The following is a 27,024-nucleotide window of genomic DNA, read 5'->3' as shown; positions in this document are numbered from 1 at the left end:
TTAAGTTTTTTTACTACAAGCCGCGTGAGGTTGCAAAGTTTTGGGTGGTTGATATTTCACAACATGATAATTGGCACGTCGATTTTCAATTGCAGTACGTGCGGTGGCATCCCTGGCAGATCGAGTGAATTGAAAAAGTCTGTTGGATAATTAAGCGCTTCTCCGCTTCCAGAACAGTGTCGACGGACTTGTGTGTGAGTGGCTCGCTTTGAATGTTAGACTGAATAATATTGTTCAGTTCGTAGACGTCTTTGTTCTTGGCCGCAAGAATAGCTCGTTCACTCAGCGATTCGTGATTCTTATAATTGGTTTGAATATTGGGAAATACTTTTTCAACCAATTGTTCTTTTGAGGTCAGTAAATTGCAGAAGTTTTGAGGCAATGAAATTCGTCCTCAGGTCAGATCAACCGGCACCTTTCCGTTCCCCATTTTCAGCAATTGATGTGAGAATATCTGAGCTAATTGATCGTTTTGCAGCTGGAGTATTTTAGGCAAGTAGAGTATTTTAGGCAAGCATTTATTTCGTCCGCTGGTGTCGATCGAGGAACTACAGGTAATGTTTGCCTGAGAGAGTAGTGGATGCTTGGAATGCCCTCCCGCGGGAGGTGGTGGAAATGAAAACGGTAACGGAATTCAAACATGCGTGGGATAAGCATAAAGGAATCCTGTGCCGAAGGAATGGATCCTCAGGAGCTTAGTCAAGATCGGGAGGCGGGGCTGGTGGTTGGGAGGCGGGGATAGGGCTGGGCAGACTTATACGGTCTGTGCCAGAGCCGGTGGTGGGAAGCGGGACTGGTGGTTGGGAGGCGGGGATAGTGCTGGACAGACTTGTACGGTCTGTGCCAGAGCCGGTGGTTGGGAGGCCCATCCTAGAAATACTGTATTATTCCATCATCCATTCAATAACGTTCTATGGCTTTTTCCTCCAGGAAGCCGTCCAACCCTTTTTTGAAGTCCGCTAAGTTAACTGCCTTAACCACCTTTCCCGGCAGCGAATTCCAGAGTTTAACTACGCGTTGAGTGAAGAAAAGTTTCCTCCGATTCGTTTTAAATTTACCACACGGCAGCTTCATCGCATGCCCCCTTGTCCTAGTATTTTTGGAAAGCGTAAACAGACGCTCCACATCGACCCGTTCCATTCCACTCATTATCTTATAGACCTCTATCATATCTCCCCTCAGCCACCTTTTCTCCAAGCTGAAGAGCCCCAGCCTCTTCAACCTATCCTGATAGGGAAGTCGTCCCATCTTCTGTATCATCTTTGTCGCCCTTCTCTGTTTTTCAATTATGGACACATTTCATTGACATTTTAAAGCAAGTGGAAATTTCTGTGATGTAAGGAGAGCACATTGAAGTGCCTTTGATTTTGGCAGTGTTATGTTAAGCTCTTGGGTTCAGGTGAGTCCTTACTGATGAATTTCCACCATTTCAAAACATTTTTGACATGTCATTTTAATTAGTTCACTGTCGTTTGGGTAGGTTCTTACTATTCCTGTAAGGAAGTATAACAAATAAATTAACCCATAACCCGTAACTCCGATGAGCTTGACAAGAGCAATGGTGAATCCTGGTGACATTTTAACACCACAGATTGTAAGAGTAGCAAATTATCCTGGGGAGAAAAGTGACATCACAAATTTAAAAGGCACAGCTGGTGGGAGTTGGCCTAGCTGGCGGTGTGAGCTGGCGGTGCAACCTGAGTATTGGAGTTTGCTGCTGTTTTTCTTTGATCTCTCCTGAGTTATGCCACATACTAAACAGAAAGGGGTGGTCATGATTGTTCCCCAGCGACTAAGACTTATTCCCCCATGCAGCAATCAATCTGGAGGTATGCCACCAAAACCCCATTACAGGTTTCCAGGAAGATGGTCTCCACGTTGGATTCGGGTGAAGGACAGCCCCGACCCTTTGGGGCTTGAGGTGGCCTTGTCTCCCCTCGGTCTTCAACTCCCCGGTGCGTCCGCCTGCTGCAGTGACATTGAAGGAGCCTCTTGTGGTGGAAGCTGCCTGTTGGGAAGCTCTCGTCGGGGGCAAAGAAGCCATGAGTTTAAGCAGGGTAAGGAATGGTGGTGGTTTATTGAAGACTTCTACCCCGCCCATTCAACGGCAATAACTGAGCGGCTACATAATAATCAAAGGGATGAGAGAAGAAAGTAAGATAGGTAGGAGGATGGGGGGGGGGGGGGGGGGGGAAGGGGGGAAACTAGAATAATTGATAGGAAAGCAGGGGGTGGTGGAAAAGGTCTATTTCAGGCAAGCTGTCAAGAACCCCAAAGTGAGACAGGGGTCAGCTATAGGCATCCCAACAGAGGTATGTCTCAAGTTTTGACTTATATTGCTGAAGGGAGGAACAGAATTTGAGATGCTGGGGCAATTTGTTCCAAAGATCCGGGCCCTGTACCGAAAAGATAGAACTGTGGATAGTGGCATGAGCAAGGGCTCTGAAAGAAGGAACATTAAGTAGATCAAGCTGGGAAGACCTGAGAGGCCTGGGAGGGCAGTAGGGGGAGACTGGAAAGAAACAGGGCTGCTATTCTTACCTACAAGAGGAGAGGGAGCATCCCAATCCTCTGGCATCTCTGTTGAGTATTTGGCTGCAAAAAATAAAAAAAAACGGAATTAAAATTTAGAGCCTGATATTTAAAGCAATTTAGCTGGCAGTAGAGCCTCCTGCCTGGTTAATTTGCATGTGCCTGCCAATCTGCTGAGGCAGTCCATGGGTGGAGCCTGACCGGACCCCCCGCCATCCCTTATAGTTCCTCCCAGACCTACCTTTGGTAGCCCTGCAGGGAGGCATATTTTCAAAGCACTTTGGGAGGCTAAGTTCCATAGGTTTCTATGGAACTTTGGGAGGCTAAGTGCTTTGAAAATGAGCCTCCACTGGTGATTTAATTTAATTTTATTTATTTAATTGCATTTGTATCCCACATTTTCCCACCTATTTGCGGGCTCAGTGTGGCTTACAATACATTGTAAATAATGGAAATACAGTTTGTTACATTACGATTATGGGTTACATTGTGAAAAGTTAAGGAAGACAGAGTCAGATCAATCACCTTTGGGGTGTAGAAACTATAGGATATGACGTTGGGGAATTACTACGGTGATCGAATAATAGCAAGAGAGCGATGGGGTAAACAGTTTTTATCTGTGGGTAGATTGTTGAATGGGAGAGAGTACGGGGAAGTGGAGTACGTGAGGTAATGTCTTGAGGCATTGTTATGATGTATATGGGATTTATATGTTTTGATCCTTGCGGTATGTTTTTTCGAAGAGATAGGTCTTCAATTGTTTGCGGAAGTCTGTCAACTCATAGACCGCTCTCAGGCCGCGTGGCAGTGCGTTCCAGAGTTGCGTGCTCTTGTAGGAGAAGGTTGATGCATGTAGTATTTTATACTTTATGCCTTAAGTGGTCTTGAGAGCAGAAGCAATGCCAACTTGATCCTGCCCATCGTAGCTTTGGCCTCATAATGGCCGCCATGACTTCTAGTGGCAGAATCGTAACAGCCATTTTGAGGCTGGAGCTGCAAAGAGCAGGAGCGAGTGGGCATCGCTCTTACTCTTTGGACCCCTTAGACCACCAGACTCTTAGGTAGGCCTGGGGGGGCCTCCAGTAGGTGGTTAGGGTGGAGGTCTGGTCAGGATTTCTTTTTCTCTTCAGGGTGTGAGAGAGGGGATTGAGATTGGGAGGAGGGCGGAAGTAACTCGGAGGATGGAAGAGGGGAAGAGAAGAGATGCTAGATGGAAGAGAGGAGATGCTGGATGGAAAAGAACGGAGTTGGTGAAAGACTAGGAAGTAAGAGGAAAGACAATAGGACAACTGGGGAAATGGAAAGAAATGGAAAGCTGTAGGCAGGTGCAGTAAAAAGAGGGAAATTTAAGATTGGATAATAAGAATGAATTAAATGCGGCCAGAGAGGAAAATGGATGAAAGGAAAGGAGGAAAATGACATGAGAAGAGGAAGGAAAGCAGAAACCGGAGCTCGAACCAACACAGTTAGAAAAATACAATGACCAGGCAACAAAAGTAAAAAAAAAAGTATGTTAGCTTCTTCAAGGACAAACATGCCATATTCTCACACGTGGGTGACGTCATCCACGTCGCCTGGTGTGGAACGCTTAATAGTGTATTACAGCTTTTAAAACAGAAAACGTAACGTTCCCACTGCGCAAGCGTGCCTTCCCACCCGCCGCAAGAGTGCAGAACCTGAAGTCTTCTTCCATCCGCTGTTAGGAGAGGACATGCTGTTTCGCGGCTCTCTCACTGCATTTGATGCGGTTTCCTTTTTTTGCAGGATTTTTTGTGCCTTTCCTGCGGGATTTTTTCCCCCCGGTTTTGTTCTTTTTCTCCATTTGGGGCCTTTTCCTCTTAACCCTTACATGTTTTACTTAATTTTCCTTGCATTTAAGTTTTCTTTGTTTTTACTGCACTCTATAGATCCTCTTATTTTATTTTTGTTACATTTGTACCCTGCGCTTTCCCACTCATGGCAGGCTCAATGCGGCTTACATGGGGCAATGGAGGGTTAAGTGACTTGCCCGGAGTCACAAGGAGCTGCCTGTGCCTGAAGTGGGAATCCAACTCAGTTCCTCAGGACCAGAGTCCGCCACCCTAACAACCACTAGGCCAGTCCTCCACTGTTGCTACAGTAGATTCCACTAGCAACATTCCATGTAGAAGTCGGTCCTGGACGTCAGACTCACAGAAACAGAAGCCTGCGCAGCCTTCTACATGGAATGTTGCTACTATTGGAGATTCTACATGGAATGTTGCTACTATTGGAGATTCTACATGGAATGTTGCTATTCCAAGTAATAGCCAGAACAAAATGCAGTGTGCTGTAGTAAAAACGTATGAAACAATACTAGATAAATACTACAGCCTAAATTGTTAGTGTTGTGTTGGTGTTGGCAGAGAAAGCCCTCAGAAACCGCTGGCAAAAAATGTCTGCGGTTTAGTGCAAGGTTATATATGATTCAATTCATAACTCATGCAGCGTTTCTATCATTGGGCAAAAAACTCTGTCACCACAGGGCTGTATATACACAAGCCTCAACTGAAATTATGCTGACTGACAGCAATGGTTTTAAATTATCAGGCCCCACTCATGACCCGAAACAAATCAGCAAAAAAAGACTTAGCTTTTGAACTGAAATCGAGCACTCGTCTTTGTCCGTTCGACGGGGATCACCGTTTCACCTAAGAACGCGGCTTCATCAGGAACGGAGTGCTAATGTGCTGAAATCTGAAACAAACATTACATATAATCATAAATGTTGTCAAAGGAAAAAATATAAGAATATAAAACACAAAGAAAATCACACCATGGACAGACATACTGAATTGAAGGCGTGAACTTTTTCAAAATGGCGCCTCAGCGTTCACGTTCAGACAGCTGATTAAAATACTGTCGTCACCATGACGTGTTGAACGTCAGTAGAAATTGAACCAATCAATTGAATTGTTCAGCCCATTTGGCTCTAAAGTGTCCCATTCAAAAATCAGCTTTGCTTCTTTCCTTGCTAATGTTAGCTTGCGGTTACCACCTCGATGTGGCAGTTTGATCCAATCAATTGCGACGCATTGCAAATCCTCAAATTTATGTTTGTGCTGAATGCAATGTTCAACAATGGGTTCCTTGATCGCTGACCTTCTGAGATTAGACCGGTGTTCAAGAATTCTAACCTTTAAAGGTCTCGTGGTCATCCCTATATATTTTTTGTTACAGGGGCACGTCAGACAATATACTACATGGTCAGAAAGGCAATTGGTGAAATGCATTAAATCATAGATTTTTTTGGTCTTAGGATTCATAATTTGTTTGGTTTGAGTGGTGATACTGCAGATCTGACAGTGGCCACATTTAAAGTGACCACGTATTTTAGTTGAATCTTTGTGAATTGATAGTCTAATATCTGCAGGACTGAGGATCTCTTTGATATTTCTTGTCCTCGAGAAGGCTACCTGCAAGTCTAAATTTTCAAAGGTATGTGTGGTCTTCATGATTTCCCATCTCTTTTTGATCATTGTTGCTAGATATTCACTGTGCTCACTATGTTGCATTACCATGGTGAATTTACCATCTTCTTGATGTTTCATGTGCTTAGAGAGAAGCAAACTCCTGTTGTTGTATCTTGCCCTCCGATATGCTTTCTTCAATATGGATCTGCCGTAGCCTCTGTCCAATAAATTTGACATGAGGTTGTTGGCTTGAATTTTGAAAGTGTGGAAGTCCGAACAAATGCGTCTGATCCTCAGCATTTGTGAGAAAGGAAGGCTCTCTTTCAAATGTGTAGGGTGACAGCTAGAGCTGTGTAGAAAGGTGTTCTTGTCTGTCTCCTTTTTGTAAACTTTGGTGACAAATCCATCTGATGTGCTGTTAACTTCTACATCTAAATAATGGATGCATTCAAATGAATGTTGTTCAGTGAACTGAATATTGTCATCACAGCTGTTGAGCCATATCATGAATTTGTGTAGGTCTGTCACGGTACCTGTCCATATCATGAAGATATCATCAATATATCTCCACCACTGTGCAATGACCTCCTGAAATGGAGATTTATCAATCCATGTTGACTCAAACTGGGACATGTATAAATTGGCAATGGATGGGGCGAATGTGGCCCCCATCGCTACCCCGCTCGTTTGCAGGTAGAATTTGTCCAGAAAAAGAAAGTAATTCTCTTTCATTGCAATTCTTGCAAGCGTGAAAAGAAAATCTGTGGGTATGCAATGTGGTCTTGTTCTATTGTCAAGAATACTCCTGATGTTGTTCAATGCTTCATCCTGAGGAATGGACGTGTATAATGAACACACGTCCAATGTGACCATAAGGGCATCTTGATATTCAGATTCAAACTCCACGATTTTTTCAAGAAAGTGAGTAGTGTCTCTGATGTATGATGGATATTTGGACACTTCAGGTCTTAAGAAAGTGTCAATGAAGGAGGATAATGGTTCTAAAACCGAATTTCTTCCCGAAAGAATGGGTCTCCCTGGTGGATTGGTAAGACTCTTATGTACTTTTGGTAAGAAGTACATAACTGGAATGGTTGGAGAGCTGCGGCATAGAAATTTTTTATCTTTGGGGGTGATAAAACCTTCTTCCAAAGCTTTGGTGGTGATACGGTTGATGAGGGATTTAAGTCTATGAGTTGGATTCAGCATAAGCCTTTTGTAAGATTTACTATCATTCAATTGTCTTAAAGCCTCATTAATATAGTCACTACGGTTTTGTACCACAATGCCGCCGCCCTTGTCTGCCTTCCTAATAATAATGCCATTGTCATCTTTCAGTAGTTTAAGTGCTTGCATTTCTTCTCTTGTAGTATTGAATTTTTTAGAATGCAAGAAACTGTTATTGCGTTTGTGTTTCTCCAAATCGTTGAGAATCATGGTTTTGAATGTATGCAGTGCTGGAATTGGTAAAACGGGGGGTCTCCAAATGCTCTTAGGTTTAATGATGGTTCTGTCATATGTGACCTCCTGGTTATCAAAGAACAATTTGATTTCTAATTTTCTAATAAATTTCTCTAAGTCAACATGGAACTGAAAATCATTGAAGTGCGTTGAGGGGACATAAGACAGACCCTTTAATAGTACAGATTTTTCAACAGGAGTTAATATTCTGTTAGATAGATTGATAACAGCAGAATTTATTTCTGAGATCGTGTTCGTGGTCTGTTCCGTTGTCCCGTGTTCCCTCTTCTGTTTGCTCTTCCCTGTCTGTTCCCTAAAAAAGTCTTCTGCCTATTAGAGTCACTACCCATTGTTGAACATTGCATTCAGCACAAACATAAATTTGAGGATTTGCAATGCGTCGCAATTGATTGGATCAAACTGCCACATCGAGGTGGTAACCGCAAGCTAACATTAGCAAGGAAAGAAGCAAAGCTGATTTTTGAATGGGACACTTTAGAGCCAAATGGGCTGAACAATTCAATTGATTGGTTCAATTTCTACTGACGTTCAACACGTCATGGTGACGACAGTATTTTAATCAGCTGTCTGAACGTGAACGCTGAGGCGCCATTTTGAAAAAGTTCACGCCTTCAATTCAGTATGTCTGTCCGTGGTGTGATTTTCTTTGTGTTTTATATTCTTATATTTTTTCCTTTGACAACATTTATGATTATATGTAATGTTTGTTTCAGATTTCAGCACATTAGCACTCCGTTCATGATGAAGCCGCGTTCTTAGGTGAAACGGTGATCCCCGTCGAACGGACAAAGACGAGTGCTCGATTTCAGTTCAAAAGCTAAGTCTTTTTTTGCTGATTTGTTTCGGGTCATGAGTGGGGCCTGATAATTTAAAACCATTGCTGTCAGTCAGCATAATTTCAGTTGAGGCTTGTGTATATAAAGCCCTGTGGTGACAGAGTTTTTTGCCCAATGATAGAAACGCTGCATGAGTTATGAATTGAATCATATATAACCTTGCACTAAACCGCAGACATTTTTTGCCAGCGGTTTCTGAGGGCTTTCTCTGCCAATACCAACACAACACTAACAATTTAGGCTGTAGTATTTATCTAGTAATGTTGCTATTCCACTAGCAACATTCCATGTAGAAGTCGGTCCTGGACGCCAGACTCACAGAAACAGAAGCCTGTGCAGCCTTCTACTTGGAATGTTGCTACTATTGGAGATTCTACATGGAATGTTGCTACTATTTGAGATTCTACATGGAATGTTGCTATTCCACTAGCAGTTCCAGGGAAAGGCAACTGATAAATGTTTCAGCAAGGCAAGATAGTTCTGCCTGGGAGGCAAGAACTCAAAAGATAAGTGCACAGTTTTCACCTAGTATATACTATTTTAAAAGTAACAAGTGATTTTATAGCACTGTGGTGATTGGGACGCATAAAAAAATGAGCATATGTTGCTCTCCCAAAAAATAGTTAGAGTTACCTAATGAAAGAAGTGCTATGCCACTTTTTAGCAGCATTATTGACTGCAGTTACAGTGGTTTATATCTGAGGGTACTCTATACACATAAATTATAGATCCGCCACATTATACTGGTGTGAACTGTTTTGCTAGCACTTTCTTGAAGTTGGTGGCTAAGAGTCCTGGTTTGTGTACACAAGCTATTCCACTAGCAACATTCCATGTAGAAGTCGGTCCTGGACGTCAGACTCACAGAAACAGAGGCCTGCGCAGCCTTCTACATGGAATGTTGCTACTATTGGAGATTCTACATGGAATGTTGCTACTATTGGAGATTCTACATGGAATGTTGCTATTCCACTAGCAACATTCCATGTAGAAGTCGGTCCTGGACGTCAGACTCACAGAAACAGAAGCCTGCGCAGCCTTCTACATGGAATGTTGCTACTATTGGAGATTCTACATGGAATGTTGCTACTATTGGAGATTCTACATGGAATGTTGCTATTCCACTAGCAACATTCCATGTAGAAGTCGGTCCTGGACGTCAGACTCACAGAAGCAGAAGCCTGCACAGCCTTCTACATGGAATGTTGCTACTATTGGAGATTCTACATGGAATGTTGCTATTCCACTAGCAACATTCCATGTAGAATCTCCAATAGTAGCAACATTCCATGTAGAAGGCTGCGCAGGCTTCTGTTTCTGTGAGTCTGACGTCCAGAAGCAGAAGCCTGCGTGGCCACATTGGTGATCTGCAAGGGCCGACTTCTACGTGGAATGTTGCTAGTGGAATAGCAACATTCCATGTAGAATCTCAAATAGTAGCAACAGTGGAGGAGTGGCCTAGTGGTTAGGGTGGTGGACTTTGGTCCTGAGGAACTGAGTTTGATTCCCACTTCAGGCACACGCAGCTCCTTGTGACTCTGGGCAAGTCACTTAACACTCCATTGCCGCATTGAGCCTGCCATGAGTGGGAAAGCGCAGGGTACAAATGTAACCAAAAAAAAAACCTGGAAATTGCTCTTGTTATTGGCTTCTCTGTACATAACTTTATTTTACTATTACTTCACAAATTATCTCCTTCTTTCTTTTTTGTTTCTCCATCTACCATTAAATGTATTACTTGTCATGCCCATAAAGGTATCTGAATATGAATCTGTGGTGATATTCTGTTGAGTCACACTGGCAAATTTTAAGGCACATGAGAATTTTCCAAACTGGTGCGTCATCACTGCCAGACTTCTGCTGTCATATATAGTGAGATCAGCAGTGGGGAAGTGCCAGACTGAGGTTTTAAAATGCTTGCAGAGCTGGAGGGTGCAGAGATGAGGTGGCTAGCAGAGCTCATCCACCCAGCCACAGAAAGGAAGGAGTCTGGCACTGGTCAGAAAGAGGGAAGGGAAGATAGGAAGCAGCCGGCATTGCTACTACTGGAAATTTGTGGAATCTTACCTGGAGGCGTGGGTGACCTCTGCCAATCCGGGTGGTCTTCACACCTTTGCTCTGGAGAGAGAGTTGATAAGTAAGACTACCATTCAAATATTACAATATATTTATCAAGTCATGCAAAATGTGGTACAACAACATAAAATAGGACCAGTGCCTCTGAGGGGGGCAAAAGTCCCTGACCCTGGCGCTGGCATGCTTCCTCCTGCCTGCCTTCTTCCGGGTCTGTATTTCTCTTCTGCTCCTGCTTGCCGCCCAGGACCCGGATGATTGCAATAATGCGATATTTTGTTAATGCAATCATCCGAGTCCTGACTCCCAGCACACAGGAGCAGGAGCAGACAGATCAAGGGAGCAGCAGTCTGAGACAGAAAGGTAAGGAGGCATGCAAGAGCGGTAGCCGGGGGGGGGGGGGGGGGGTGGGGGGGGCATGGTGGCAGCAGCTCAAGTGTGGAGGGGGGCATGCACAGCGATCGGGTCCGGTCCTGCCCCAGGCCTAGCTGTGTCTCTCAGTGGCCCTGCATAGGACAGTTGAAGACCTGGATTAATGGTTTAAGCTGTATTGAGCAGGGACTGTCTCTGTATGTCAGGTGTTCAGCGCTGCGTGCGTCTGATAGCGCTATACAAATGCTAATACTACTACTGCTGCGTAACCCTAGTAGCGCTCTAGAAATGTTAAGTAGTAGTAGTAGTAGTACTACTACTTAACATTTCTAGAGCGCTACTAGGGTTAGGCAGCGCTGTACAAATTAACAAAGAAGGATAGTCCCTGCTCAAAGGAGCTATTACAATCTAAAGGACGAAATGTCAAGTTGGGGTAGTCTACATTTCCTGAGTAGAGGTGTAGTGGTTAGGTGCCGAAGGCGACATTGAAGAGGTGGGCTTTGAGCAATGATTTGAAGATGGGCAGGGAGGGGGCCTGGCGTATGGGCTCAGGGAGTTTGTTCCAAGCATGGGGTGAGGTGAGGCAGAAAGGGTGGAGCCTGGAGTTGGCGGTGGTGGAGAAGGGTACTGATAGGAGGGATTTGTCTTGAGTGCGGAGGTTACGGGTAGGGACGTAAGGGGAGATGAGGGTAGAGAGGTAAGGAGGGGCTGCAGATCGAGTGCATTTGTAGGTTAGTAGGAGAAACTTGAACTGTATGCAGTATCTGATCGAAAGCCAGTGAAGTGACGAGGAGAGGGGTGATATGAGTATATCGGTCAAGGCGGAAGATAAGATGTGCAGCAGAGTTCTGAACGGACTGAAGGGGGATAGATGGCTAAGTGGGAGGCCGGTGAGGAGTAGGTTGCAGTAGTCAAGGCGAGAGGTAATGAGAGAGTGGATGAGAGTTTGGGTGGTGTGCTCAGAGAGGAAGGGGCGAATTTTGCTAATGTTGTAGAGGAAGAAGCGACAGGTCTTGGCTATCTGCTGGATATGCGCAGAGAAGGAGAGGGAAGAGTCGAAGATGACACAGAGGTTGCGGGCAGATGAGACGGGGACGATGAGGATGTTATCGACTGAGATAGAGAGTAAAGGGAGAGGAGAAGTGGGCTTGGGTGGGAAGACAATAAGTTCGGTCTTGGCCATGTTCAGTTTCAGGTGGCGGTTGGACATCCAGGCAGCAATGTTGGATAAGCAGGCCGATACTTTGGCCTGGGTTTCCGCAGTGATGTCTGGTGTGGAGAGATAAAGCTGGGTGTCGTCAGCATAAAGATGATATTGGAGACCATGAGATGAGATCAGCGAGCCCAGGGAAGAGGTGTAGATTGAAAAAAGAAGGGGTCCAAGGACAGATCCCTGAGGAACTCCAACAGAGAGTGGGATGGGGTGGAGGAAGATCCATGAGAGTGTACTCTGAAGGTACGATGGGAGAGATAAGAGGAGAACCAGGAGAGGACAGAGCCCTGGAACCCAAAAGAGGACAGTGTGTCAAGAAGTAGGTTGTGATTGACAGTGTCAAAAGCGGCGGATAGGTCGAGGAGGATGAGGATGGAGTAGTGACCTTTGGATTTGGCGAGGAACAGGTCATTGCAGACTTTAGATAGTGCCGTTTCTGTCGAGTGTAGGGGGCGAAAGCCGGATTGAAGCGGATCGAGGATGGCATGAGAGGAGAGAAAATCAATGCAGCAGCTGTGAACGGCGCATTCAAGTATCTTGGAGAAGAAGGGTAGGAGGGAAATGGGGCGGTAGTTGGAGGGACAGGTAGGGTCAAGTGATGGTTTTTTGAGGAGTGGTGTGACCACAGCATGCTTGAAGGTGTCCGGGACAGTTGCAGTGGAGAGAGAGAGGTTGAGGATATGACAGATGGTGGGGGTGATAGTAGGAACGATGGTGCTAAGTAGGTTGGTGGGGATGGGGTCTGAGGAACAGGTGGTGGATTTCGAGGAGGAGAGGAGATGGGCGGTTTCCTCTTCGGTGATATCAGGAAAAGAGGAGAAGGAGGCCTGGGTTGGTTGGTTGAGAGAGTGGGTTATAGGATGAAGAGGAGGAGAAGGTTTGGTGTAAATAAAAAACACTGGCCTGTGCTCAATTTAACAATTGTTTATTGATATATCGATATATGAGAACATACGAGGCTTAATGGCAAACCAGGTAGTAAATTTAAAACAAATCGGGAAAAATGTTTCTTCACTCAATGTTTATTATTATTATTTGTTTACATTTGTACTCCGCACTTTCCCACTCATAGCAGGTTCAATGCGGCTTACATAGTAATAGGATTACAAAACAAGGTGTAGAGAAAAGCAGGCTAAACTTAGCAAAGTAACGGAGATGTGTAAATAGGTGATGATATGAGGAGAAGGGTAAAGGAGGTAGGAGGAGGTGGATAGAAATAAACAGAGGATATGGTCGGGGTGAGTATAGGGAAAGATTGGAGGAGGTGTGACCTGAGTCACAGCCGTTGTTGCAGGATCAGGTAATGAGTAGATGGGTAATAGGGTTGGGTCATGGCGTTTGGGTAAGCTTCCTTGAATACGTGGGTTTTCAGAGATTTTCTGAAGGCTAGAGCGGATGGGTCTGGGTAGAGTTAGTTGACTACCTTTGAAGGAGAATGTGTAATTCATCTCTGGAATTCGTTGCCAGAAAATGTGGTAAAGGCAGTTAGCTTAGCAGAATTTAAAAAAGGTTTGGATGGCTTCCTAAAGGAAAAGTCCATAGACCGTTATTAAATGGACTTGGGGAAAATCCACTATTTCTGGGATAAGCAGCATAAAATGTTTTGTACTTTTTGGGGATCTTGCCAGGTATTTGTGACCTGGATTGGCCGCTGTTGGAAACAGGATGCTGGGCTTGGTGGACCTTTGGTTTTCCCCAGTATGGCAATACTTATGTACTTCTGAATTCTGGAAAAAGGCCAGCTCCTTATATAGGGAATTTGGGATCCTGAACACAAAAGGATCAGAAGAATACATAAAAAGCTTCATTATTACAGGAGAATACGTTACTTTACTAACGTTTATCGTCCCTGTGATAGTCTCCTTCACCTCTTGACCATCAGATTATCCATAATATATTGGAGTCATAAATTGCTCCCAAGTTAAGATACAAATGACTTACAATGTTTTCCCATTCCTAAAGGTCCCTAGGAGGGGCATTTTCGATATGATGTCTAAGTCCGACTTTGGACGTTTTGCAAAAAAAATCCAAAATCCGAACAGGAAAGAAGGTCATTTTCAAAAAAGAAAAACGTCTATCTTTTGTTTTCGAAAATACTGTTTCGAACAACGTTTTGTGATTTTTGATCCTTTAAAAAAAAAAAAAAACATCCAAGTGCAAAACGCACAAAATCAAGTCATTAGGATGTGGGAGGAGCCAGCATTTTTAGTAGACTGGTCCCCCTGACATTCCAGGATAGCAATAGGGAACCCTAGGGGGCACTGCAGTGGACTTCATAAAATGCTCCCAGGTACACAACTGACCATTGCTCCCCAGGGCCAGTCTAAGCCAGTGGAGGAGTGGCCTAGTGGTTAGGGTGGTGGACTTTGGTCCTGAGGAACTGAGTTCGATTCCCACTTCAGGCACAGGCAGCTCCTTGTGACTCTGGGCAAGTCACTTAACCCTCCATTGCCTGCTGCATTGAGCCTTCCATGAGTGGGAAAGTGTGAGGTACAAATGTAACTAAAAAAAAAGTGTGGGGCCCTATGCAGACTAATCTGATGGGGCCCCATCCTAGCCCTGCCCCCACCCTAGCTCCAGGGCCGGCCACTCCTCCCTCTGAGCTCCTGGGCCATCCCCAGGGCTCCCCAGCTCCCTCCCTCCCAGCTCCAAGGCCAGATGGCTGGTCTCTGTCTCTCTCTCTCTTCCTCCCACCCACCAGCTCCAAGGCCCCCTGCCCTCTGAATTTTAAGTTACCTCGTCGTCGATGTCAGAGCAGGTGGCAGGTAGCAGCAGCCGTGAAAAGCGTGCGAGCTGCTGGGCGGCGCTTCTGGAGCCTTCCTTTCCCTTCCCTTGCTCAGCTCTGGTCCCGCCCTCAAAACAAGGGCGGGACCAGAGCTGAACGAGGGAAGGGAAAGGAAGGCCCCCGAAGCGTCGCCCAGCAGCTCATACGCTTTTCACAGCTGCTGCTACCTGCCGGCCGCTCCGACATCGACGACGAGGTAACTTCAAATTCAGAGGTTGGGGGGGGGGGGGGACTGGAGTTTGGGCGGTCGGGGCGGGGCAACCAGGCGCGCCAAGCGGGGCCCCCTTGAGCGTGAGGGCCTATGCGGTCGCCTCGCCCTAAGACTGGCCCTGTTGCTCCCCTTCCTTGTGTGCTGAGCCCCCCCAAAACCCACTACCCCCAACTGTACACCAACCATAGCCCTTACAGGTGAAGGGGGCACCTATATGTGGGTACAGTGAGTTTCTGGTGAGTTTTGGAGGGCTCACAGTTTCCTCCACAAGTGTAACAGGTACGGGGAGGTAGGAGCCTGGGTCCACCTGTCTGCAGTGCACTGCACCTTAGTGACCACTGGGAGAATAAGGGGAGGTCATTCCTGATTCCCTCCAGTGGTCATCTGGTTATTTAGGGCACCTTTTTATGTCTTATTTGTTATAAAAACAGGTCTAGCTCAAAACATCTAAGTTTTAGTTTTGAAAGGTTTTGTTTTGTTGCATTATGGCCCCTGTTTGCGGAACGGCGAGACCAGAGGAACAGGTGAAACAGAAGAGAAAGCAAAGGCAGTGTGAAGCAGCGTCCGTGGTGCTGGACTTCATTGTTAACCGGCAGAGTAGGAGGTAAAACATTTTAAATAACAGCTGGCACTTACAAAGGGCTGGGGCATGCTCCTTGCACTCGGAGGCCACAGAGACAGAGGGAGGGAGGCGCTGGGCGGCGGAAATCGGAGGAGATGGGAGGCGTGGAACTCGGACGGGAGTGGGGCCGTCAGACTAGAATGGGCCCATGGAACTCGGACGGATGGGAGTGGAAGGAAGGAGGGAGTAGTAGTAAATGAAGACACATGGCATGAGCTTATCTTACATAAGTACATAAGCACCGCCACGCTGGGAAAAGACCAAAGGTCCATCAAGCCCAGCACTCCGTCTCCGACAGCGGCCAATCCAGGCCCCAAGAACCTGGCAAAAAACCCAAATTTAATAACCATCAATGGACTTTTCCTTCAGGAATCTGTCCAGACCCCCTTTAAACTCAGCAAGGCCAGCTGCCGTCACTACCTTCTCCGGCAATGAGTTCCAGAGTCTAACCACACGCCGAGTAAAGAAAAACTTTCTCCGATTTCTTTTAAACCTACCACATTATAACATCCTCATGCTTGTTTTCCATCCCTTTTCTAATAATACTCAACATTCTGTTCGCCTTCTTAGCCGCCGCAGCACATTGAGCGGAAGATTTCAACATTCTATCCACGATGACTCCCAGATCCCTTTCTTGGTCCGTAATTCCTAAAGCGGAACCTTGCATGACATAGCCGTAATTCGGGTTTCTCCTTCCCACGTGCATCACTTTGCACTTGTCTTAGTTCACAGGAGACGGTATGAAAATAAAGTTGAAGACCGTTCCCCCTGAAGCACCTATCTCTGTTTCTCAAAAGCAATAGCAAAGTAGATTTGCATTATCTCTTGATAGGAGATGGGTCGGGGGGGGGGGGGGGGGGGAAGAAGATCTAAGAGGAGCTGTGAGGGCCGGTGGAATTTTTGAGGGTCTGTGAAGGGGGTAGGGTTATTTTCAAAATGTATTTGTCAGTGCTCCAGAAGCTGTTTTGTTACTTGCAATGCTGTATTCTATGCAGTGGAGGCAGAGCTGGTGGGGGGAGGCGTGGCTGGTGGTTGGGAGGCGGGGATAGTGCTGGGCAGACTTATAGGGTCTGTGCCAGAGCCAGTGGTGGGAGGCGGGGCTGGTGGTTGGGAGGCGGGGATAGTGCTGGGCAGACTTATAGGGTCTGTGCCAGAGCCAGTGGTGGGAGGCGGGGATAGTGCTGGGCAGACTTACACGGTCTGTGCCCTGACAATGGCAGATACAAATCAAGGTAAGGTATGCACAAAAAGTTGCACACGTGAAATTATCTTGTTGGGCAGACTGGATGGACCGTGCAGGTCTTTTTCTGCCGTCATCTACTATGTTACTATATGTTACCTTGCTCATTACTGGTAGAAGGCAGCTCCTCGGCTAACGAATCTCTCTCGCTGTCTGTCCCGCTTGGAATCACAATCACTTCTGATGTTCTGTTGGAGCTGGTTTCTTGTGGCTCTATTTGGGTCACTTGGTTTATGAAACCTGGAAACAGAAATGTAAATCAATGATTAATAATGAAGAGCACCTCGAATGGGTAGGTTAGGGAGCATTTTAGCAATAGATTAGCAGCTTCGACAGGCTGAAGCCAACATTGGCACTGATGTATTGTAAAGGATGGCCCAGTGGCTCAGCGGATTTGTGTTCAATATACAGGTGCAGCCTCTTCTGGGGTAGGGCCGTCTTTTGGTCATTGCCGAACGGCAACACCAAGTAGCCAGACTTAGGATTCACATCAGCTGGATTCTAAAGAAAGCGTGGAGGGGCATAATCGAACGAAAACTTCAATCTCCATGGGCGTTTATCTCCAAGAACGGGTCCGTGAAGGGGCGGACCGAACCGTATTTTCGCAAAAAATAGATGTCCATGTTTTATTCGACAATTTGTGAGCTGGGCGTTTTTGTTTTTCAGCGATAATGGAAAATGAAAGTGCCCAGCTCAAAAACGAATAAATCCAAGGCATTTGTTCGTGGGAGGGACCAGGATTCGTAGTGCACTGGTCCCCCTCACATGCCAGGACACCAACCGGACACCCTAGGGGGCACTTTTACAAAAAAGAAAAAGGTAAAAAGAGCTCCTAGGTGCATAGCACCCTTCCCTTAGGTGTTGAGCCCCCCCAAATCCCCCTCAAAACCCACCGCCCACAAGTCTACACCATTACTATAGCCCTAAGGGGTGAAGGGGGGCACCTACATGTGGGTACAGTGGGTTTGGGGGGCGGTTTGGAGGGCTCCCATTTACCAGCACAAGTATAACAGGTGGGGGGATGGGCCTGGGTCCACCTGCCTGAAGTCCACTGCACCCCCTAACAACTGCTCCAGGGACCTGCATACTGCTGCCAGGGAGGTGGGTATGACATTTGATGGTGAAAATAAAAAGTTGTGAAACATCATTTTTTGTGGTGGGAGGGGGTTAGTGACCACTGGGGGAGTCAGGGGAGGTCATCCCCGATTCCCTCTGGGGGTAATCTGGTCATTTAGGGCACTTTTTGGGGCCTTATTCGTGAAAAAACAGGGTCCAGGAAAAGTGTCCTAAATTCTAGCTAAAAACGCATACTTTTTTTCCATTATCGGTGAAATGCGCCCATCTCTGTTCGGCCGATAACCACACCCCAGTTCCGCCTTCGCCACACCTCTGACACGCCCCCATCAACTTTGTCCGCATCCGCGACAGAGTGCAGTTGAAAACGTCCAAAATCGGCTTTCGATTATACCGATTTATTCGTTTTGGGGAGATAAACGTCTATCTCCCGATTTGGGTCACAATATAGGCGTTTTTCTCTTTCGATTATAAGCTGGATAGTAACATAGTAGTAAATGACGGTCCATCCAGCAGTAGCATATGTGTCCGCTGACTGAGGGCCCGATGCACAAAGGTTACCATGCTGGCAATGTTTGCTTTATACTGGTTGTAGCCAGTGTAAAGCAAACGTTACTTAGTGTGAAATACACAAAGGGGGTTTGCATCCCTTTTACTGATCCCTGTAGCAGCTACCGAAAACCCAATGCAAGCTACAGACTGTGAGCGCCTACCTTTAACATGCAAAATTTTACAGCAGGTCTGGACCTTTCATTATGGAGAGCAGCCTGCTTGCACTGGAAAATGTAAATAAATAATTAAAAAAAAGAAAACCAATGGGGACTGCATTAGGGGCTTATAGTTATAGCCCATTAGTTTATGTAAGACTAAGAGACTCAAATGGGCTGAGATCTGCATTCTGCATGAAACTAAATATTTATTTTTTTATTTTGACTTAAAACCTGCCTCAGAGTCAGCACCTACCTCTCCTGAAATCCAACGTGCGCTGCGTGCCACAATTTCCTTTTCTGGTCTGGGAAGGAAGTGGGAACACCTCAGACAGCCACTCTTAGCCAGCCTTGAGCCTTCCCTACTCAGTAATGGTCCCGCCCGCGCGTTCCCGCCTATGCAGGAAGTTGCATCATGACGAGTCGGGAGCCCTTGTAGGGAAGGCTAACTCTGACTGGCTGAGCCTGAGGCGAAGCAGATGACGACGATTGCTATTTACTACAGTACCGCTAGCGATAAAGGCGGGACTCGGGAGCACTCAGCACAGGACTCGATCATGCAGCGCAGCCCTGAAGGCGCGGGGGAGGGAAAGAGGAGAAACCGCGACGGACGCAGGCAGCAAGAACGGAAAAGAACAAAGACGGCGACGGAAAATGAGAAACTGCGGATCCAAGAGCCATCCTGCTGCTGTTTGTAACCCTCCCCAAGCCTCTTATACCGGTCGCCTATGGCCAGGGGCGTAGCCAGACCTTGAGGTAGGAGGGGGCCAGGAGGTGAGGAGGCACATTTTGGTCACCACTCTGCCGTCGCCCCCCTCCGCTGCCACCGCTGTACATCTTGGCTGGTGGGAGTCCCCAACCCCCACCAGCTGAAGCACCGCCACTGCAAATACCTTGCCTGGCGTGGGGGGGGGGAGTCCCCCAACCCCTGACAGCTGAAGACTTCGTCCAGCACTGGTCTCCAGCATCGCTGCATTGCCCTGCTCTCTCTTCCCCTCATGTCCAGCATGCTTGTTTTATTGAAACTGAGCATGTCCAACGTGAGGAGAAGAGACAGCAGAGCAGGCAATGTGGCAGCATCACTGCAGATCAGCGCTGGATGAAATCTTCAGCTTGTGGGGGTTGGGGATCCCCACCAGCCAATCAGGGGCCCAAAGCAAATTTGGGGGGCCCAGGCTGAGCCACTGTCTTTTTTTTTCATTTATTAAATTTTTATGACTTATACAACTCAAGCACAGATGAATAAATGGAAATTTGTAATATTACATTCAAATAGTTCCCTTTACATACGGTGAAATAATCTAAATCTCATCGACCACAACATAGGGAAAGAACCCTACCAGATCCAAGAAAGAAAAATAAAATAAAATCATATAATTATACAATTATATAATATATATATATATAATTATATATATATATAATTTAGTGAAGGGAAGTCTTGCCTCACCAATCTAATGCATTTTTTTGAGGGGGTAAGCAAACATGTGGACAATGGGGAGCCGGTTGATATTGTATATCTGGATTTTCAGAAGGCGTTTGACAAAGTGCCGCACGAAAGACTCCTGAAGAAATTGCAGAGTCATGGAATCGGAGGTAGGGTATTATTATGGATTAAGAATTGGTTGAAAGATAGGAAGCAGAGAGTAGGATTGCGTGGCCAGTATTCTCAGTGGAGGAGGGTAGTTAGTGGGGTCCCGCAGGGGTCTGTGCTGGGTCCGTTGCTTTTTAATGTATTTATAAATGACCTAGAGATGGGAATAACTAGTGAGGTAATTAAATTCGCCGATGACACAAAATTATTCAGGGTCGTCAAGTCGCAGGAGGAATGTGAACGATTACAGGAGGACCTTGCGAGACTGGGAGAATGGGCGTGCAAGTGGCAGATGAAGTTCAATGTTGACAAGTGCAAAGTGATGCATGTGGGTAAGAGGAACCCGAATTATAGCTACGTCTTGCAAGGTTCCGCGTTATGAGTTACGGATCAAGAAAGGGATCTGGGTGTCGTCGTCGATGATACGCTGAAACCTTCTGCTCAGTGTGCTGCTGCGGCTAGGAAAGCGAATAGAATGTTGGGTGTTATTAGGAAGGGTATGGAGTCCAGGTGTGCGGATGTTATAATGCCGTTGTATCGCTCCATGGTGCGACCGCACCTGGAGTATTGTGTTCAGTACTGGTCTCCGTATCTCAAAAAAGATATAGTAGAATTGGATAACGTACAGCGAAGGGCGACGAAAATGATAGTGGGGATGGGACGACTTTCCTATGAAGAGAGGCTGAGAAGGCTAGGGCTTTTCAGCTTGGAGAAGAGACGGCTGAGGGGAGATATGATAGAAGTGTATAAAATAATGAGTGGAATGGATCGGGTGGATGTGAAGCGACTGTTCACGCTATCCAAAAATACTAGGACTAGAGGGCATGAGTTGAAGCTACAGTGTGGTAAATTTAAAACGAATTGGAGAAAATTTTTCTTCACCCAACGTGTAATTAGACTCTGGAATTCGTTGCCGGAGAACGTGGTACGGGCGGTTAGCTTGACGGAGTTTAAAAAGGGGTTAGATAGATTCCTAAAGGACAAGTCCATAGACCGCTATTAAATGGACTTGGAAAAATTCCGCATTTTTAGGTATAACTTGTCTGGAATGTTTTTACGTTTGGGGAGCGTGCCAGGTGCCCTTGACCTGGATTGGCCACTGTCGGTGACAGGATGCTGGGCTAGATGGACCTTTGGTCTTTCCCAGTATGGCACTACTTATGTACTTATGTACTTAATTAGACTAATCTACACGGCAATTGCCACCACCCTATTTCATTCCTCCAAGCTACCTTATGCAGTGCCCTTTCTGTTAATCACACATTCAGAATTGAAAATTTTTTGATTGATATAATAGTCGACATATACATGGAAATTTAAGGACAAAATTAGCCCCTAAAGGTAAAGTCCGTTGACACAATGCCAAAAAGGCCTTGCGCCTCTCCTGCGTCTCCCTAGATAAATCTGGGTAAATTCTTATCTTAGCACCAAAGAACAGCGAGTCCAAATGTCTGAAGAATAGTCTCATAATGGCATCTTTATCCATCTCCAGGGGCAAAAGTCACTACAGCAGTACTTCTTTGAGTAATAACTTCTATTGACGATTCCAAAAAGGATGTTAAGTTCATACCATCTCCCATTTGAGGTCAATCTATTCCATTTCCAGATTTTACATTCTGAAAATATACAGGAGGCAGTGATTCACTCGACATCCCCAGGACCTCAACCATATATCTTATAACCATATCCACAGTTGATATCAACGGAGATCTTGGAAAATTAGGTAGTCTGAAATTGTTTCCTTGATTGGTTTTCTAGATATTCTATCCTACGTAAGGTAAAGTTATTTTCCTTAATTGAGACTTGGCTTAAATTTTCCAATTTACAAAGCTTTTCCCCAATCTGTTTAACTTCAGAGTACTGTTGGGTGTTTATTCGTTCCTGGGTCAGGATTGTCTCAGACAAAACTTTAATTTCCAACGTATTTTTTGAAATCAGAGTTTGCAAAGAAGAATGCAAGTTGAATCTTAGATCCCAGAGTGACTCCATTGTCACTACGGCTGGTTTACTTATTAAGCCCAATGTAAAGTCAGGAGGGAAGGGGTTTTGAGGATTTGGTTCAAATTATCAACTATCATAGTAGAAAAATTAGAAAATTGTTGTCCTACCAGACCTCTCTCCACCTCTGTACCAGGCATAGTCAGGTCCCCCCCCCCCCCTGCTCAGTTGGCTCCTCTTCTTCTGAGAGTCGAACGGCAGGCTCCGATACCATGCCTCCTCCTCCTCCTGGCTGTGGGGGAGCCGCACATTCGACAGGGCTCAGATAAACACTGCCGGCTGACTCGACCAGGTCAGCACTGATAGCAGGGGAAGAGGTCAAAACAGGTCCGGTCGTCACTCCAAATCGTTCCAGTGTTGACTGCTGTGAAGGGTGAGTCCCAGCAGGGGTTGAGGGAAGCCCCTTTACTTTTCCTCGCCTCTTCCCCATTTCTCAATGGGGTTCTGGAATCCTCCCCAGCTCGAATCTGAGGGCGTCCGGTGTAGCAATTCACAACGACGCCATCTTGGATCTCTCACCCGCTATGCCACTGTCTTATGCACTATACAATTCATTTTAAATTCTGTTCTTTGCTAACTGGGAACCAGTTGACAGATTGATAAATGGGCACATATGATCCCAGTTCTGTTATGCAGTAGAATACAAGCGTAACCTGGTATCAGTGTGTCCAACATATTAATGCCCGCACTTAATGCCACCAATAGAGCGGATATAGTTGTGGGCATCTAGACGCAGTACGGATGTGCATAATTTACAGTACTGTGTAAGTTACTCAAGTAAGTGGGAGCCCTGCCTGTGTTCCACCCCTGTGAACACCCCCTTACAAATACCTGCAAAGCCAGTGGGTAAAATTACTTCAGTATTAACTGGATAAATACCACATCAGAAAATGCTAGGGAGTGTTTTGATTTTTTTATTTTAGCTACATTTGTACCCTGCGCTTTCCCACTCATGGCAGGCTCAATGTGGCTTATATGGGGCAATGGAGGGTTAAGTGACTTGCCCAGAGTCACAAGGAGCTGCCTGTGCCTGAAGTGGGAATTGAACTCAGTTCCTCAGTTCCCCAGGACCAAAGTCCTCCACCCTAACCACTAGGCCACTCCTCCACCACCCTAACCACTAGGCCACTCCTCCACTGTTGCTACTATTTGAGATTCTACATGGAATGTTGCTATTCCACTAGCAACATTCCATGTAGAAGTCGGCCCTTGTAGATCACCAATGTGGCCGCGCAGGCTTCTGCTTCTGTGAGTCTGACGTCCTGCATGTACGTGCAGGATGTCAGACTCACAGAAACAGAAGCCTGCGCAGCCTTCTACATGGAATGTTGCTAGTGGAATAGCAACATTCCATGTAGAATCTCCAATAGTAGCAACATTCCATGTAGAATGTCCAATAGTATCTATTTTCTTTTTGTTACATTTGTACCCTGCGCTTTCCCACTCATGGCAGGCTCAATGCGGCTTACATGGGGCAATGGAGGGTTAAGTGACTTGCCCAGAGTCACAAGGAGCTGCCTGTGCCTGAAGTGGGAATCGAACTCAGTTCCTCAGTTCCCCAGGACCAGAGTCCACCACCCTAACCACTAGGCCACTCCTATGACTCAAAGGGCTATGCTGAAGGGTTACCCATATCAGACAGGCCTCTGAGGAGAAGCCAGACAAAGAGTGTCCCAAACTGGGAGAGTGGTAAGATGGCGACCTGAAGTTCGTATGCCCAACGGCCCAGCTGCCCTTTGAAGTTTCGTCTTCTTTACGTAAATTTCCTCTCTGCAATTGCAGTTACCTTAACTGAGAGGAAGGGGACAACCAGCGGTCAGCCGCCGATGGCCAGCGCTTTGTCCCCTGAGCAGCAAGTGTGGGACCGCTGCGCGACGAACTGCCCACAGATGAAAGGGTGGGCGAGTCCTTTGATTAGCGCCGGCGAAGGAGTGTCGATGCTCTTGGACCTGGAAAAAACAACTCCATTGCTCCCAAATTATTTAACCACCATGTCCAAAGGAATGGAGGAGTGAGTTAGAGGCATATGCTGAAACGGAGGACATTTACAGTAGAACCCGAATCGGCGGAACCACTCCTAAACACCTAAGAGAAATCAACTTGGAGTTTTTAGCTCCCATGGAGGTTACATTGAATACCATCTGGAAGGCGCTTCGGGACCTAACGGTGGCAGTAAATAATTTTGTTTCAGATATAATTAGAGAGTTACATGGACAATTCAACTGAACCCTTTGAGAGTAAAAAATTGATATAACAAATGATTCTACATGAGCAAGAAGTGGTTATGATAATAGACCAGAAATTTTGAATAATTAATATCGAGATTATTTTTTTTCCCAGAGTTCCAGGTATGACTCCTAAAGTTTTCCTCAGAAATATTTCCTCAAATTATTACTTTAAAAGGAGTGAAGCCTGTGAAAACTGGGATTACTTTAATCAGTGGGATTTGAATTAGAGACTTAAGTATATGTATTGTTAAATAACTTCTGGTTTTTAAAAGAGAAAGAATGTAATCAGATGTATTATTTCTAACTAATATTGGACAATAAGTATGTTTTCAATTAAATGATTTGACTGTACACCGTATTGGCCTTGAAGAAGCCAACCAGATGATCAATGTGGAATAATGAATTAGACGAGTAATATCTGGGGATAATCAGGTTAATACCACGGTTTCTTTTGTCTGTTTACTGTTTAATTGATCTCCTTATCTTGTTTCACTCTCCCTATTTAGTGGTCTAAGGAAGAGAATAGAATTACCCGACTGAAATAATTCCTACATATTACTTTCTCTGTATTTCCAGCAAGTTGTTTTATCGCTTGTAAAAATTTAAATGTATTTATTTATTGCATTTGTACCCCACATTATCCCACCTTTTTGCAGGCTCAATGTGGTCTGAGTAAGGTTATGATAAAGTCAGTACAGGATTTAAATACAGTTGATCATAAGCTGAGGTAAGAGAGGTGATAGATGGGCTGATGTTGGGTAGGTTGTGTGAGAAATGTTTTAGGTGTGTTTGGGTGATTTGGGGAATGAATTGTATCATTGAGGGTGGTTACTGTAAGCTTTGTTAAAGAGGTGTGTTATAAAGAAAAAAAAAAAAGAAAATGCTAGGGAGGAAAAGTTCCTAGATGAAATAAATAATTGCCTTCATGGAGCAGCTGGTTCAGGAAACAACAAGACGAGGAATTATTTTATAGCTGGTCCTTAGTGGAATGCAGTGTCGAATCCGCCTGGCAACAGTGATCATAACATGAACAAATTTGAGTTAATAAATGGAGAAAGCACACTATAGAAATCAACTGCACCAACATTTATTTATTTATTTTTTTATTTATTGTATTTGTATCCCACGTTTTCCCACCTCTTTGCAGGCTCAATGTGGCTTACGATATATCATGGATAATGGAAATAGCAAGAGATATACATTTGGTTTTACAGAAGGATTTTGGGTTACATGGTCATGAAGTACAAGATAAGTGGCATTACAGAAGACATTGACAGACATTAGGAATACGAGATAGTAGTATTACAGAAGACACCATCTGCGTAAATGAATGGGTGAAGACTTTGACTGGATAAGAAGTTGGTTTGACATGAAAGGATGACAAAACCTTCAGCAGAAATGAGGGAACCGGTCTCAAAACTACAGGATCTGCCAGGAACTCCAAAAAGGGCTCTCTACAGGACAAAGCCTGCAATTTCAACACTCTCCTCGCCAACAATATAGCTACAAAGAACACTGCCTTCAAGGTACGTCCTTGATGGAAATAGAAACTTACAGCTCAAAAGGAGAATGAATGAGCGCCAAGAGGACCAGACTAACATGCCAAGAAGGAAAGGGAGGCCGCTGGGGCGGACGCAGAACATTTACACCTCTCAGGAACCTAACCACGTCCAGATGACTACCCAAGGGCTTGCCCTTCAATCGCTCCCGAAAAGAAGCCAAAGCCACCAGCTGAACCTAAAGCAAAGCCAAGGCCAGACTTTTTTCTAGGCCATCTTGTAAGAAATCCAGAACCTGTAGCTTCCAAAAGACCAACTATAATAAAATGAAGAAAATGGTAAAGCAAGAAGCTAAAAGGTGCAGCTGCAGAGATTAAGAGCTTAATGCTGGCATGGACATTGTTTCAAAATACCATCTTGGAAGCCCACACCAAATATATTTCAGTCAGCATGGTTAAGAGGTGAGGTAAAAGAGGCTAAAAGAAGATCTTTAAAAAAATAGAAAAAGCAACCAAATGAAAACAGGAAGCAGCATAAGCACTGGCAAGTTAGATGCAAAGCACTGATAAGGAAGGCTAAAAGAGAATTTGAAAAGAAATTTCTCAAAGAGACAAACACTTTATCAGGCACATTAGAAGCAGAAAACCTCTGAAAAGAATCAGTTGGACCAGTGGATCATCAAAGAGTAAAAGGGTCACTCATGGAGGACAAGACCATAATGAAGAGACTAGATGAATCCTTTGCTTCAGGCTTTCCTTCTTAGAAAGGAGCTACCGATGCCAGAGATGGTATTTAAAGGTGATGATACTGAGGAACTGAAACAAATCTTGGAAGATGTAAGAGACCAGCCTGCTTATTTTTGAAGGAGAAGGGCGCCCATCTTCCGACACAAAGCGGGAGATGGGCGTCCTTCTTCTAAGGTCGCCCAAATCGGCATAATCGAAAGCCGATTTTGGACGTCCTCAACTGCCGTCGCTTCCCCTCCTTAGGAAGGAAATCGTGTGCAAATGAGCTAACAGTGAGCAGCTCATTTGCATGCAATTTCCTTCATGCATGCCCGTTCCTTTCCTCTGAGATGGGCGTCCTCACTTTCCATTGTCGGCGAAAACCGGGGATGACCATCTCTA

At 45.4% G+C, this 27,024-nt stretch overlaps 1 protein-coding gene across 1 annotated transcript in view; it reads right to left on the bottom strand.

Moving 5' to 3' along the window:
* LOC115462762 overlaps window positions 1-27,024 on the bottom strand; it is an 80,623-nt gene that overhangs the window by 40,597 nt on the left and 13,002 nt on the right. The window contains exons 3-4 of the mRNA XM_030192745.1: window positions 16,897-17,037; window positions 10,349-10,399 (exon numbers count right to left, since the gene is read on the bottom strand). Coding sequence (XP_030048605.1) covers window positions 10,349-10,399; window positions 16,897-17,037 — 192 coding nt within the window. The remainder of the gene's footprint in view (window positions 1-10,348; window positions 10,400-16,896; window positions 17,038-27,024) is intronic.

The sequence above is a fragment of the Microcaecilia unicolor genome, chromosome 2 (genome assembly GCF_901765095.1).
Source record: "Microcaecilia unicolor chromosome 2, aMicUni1.1, whole genome shotgun sequence".
Lineage (NCBI taxonomy): Eukaryota > Metazoa > Chordata > Amphibia > Gymnophiona > Siphonopidae > Microcaecilia > Microcaecilia unicolor.
Note: the sequence above shows the minus strand (reverse complement) of the source record. Positions and strands in the feature narration are given on the sequence as shown.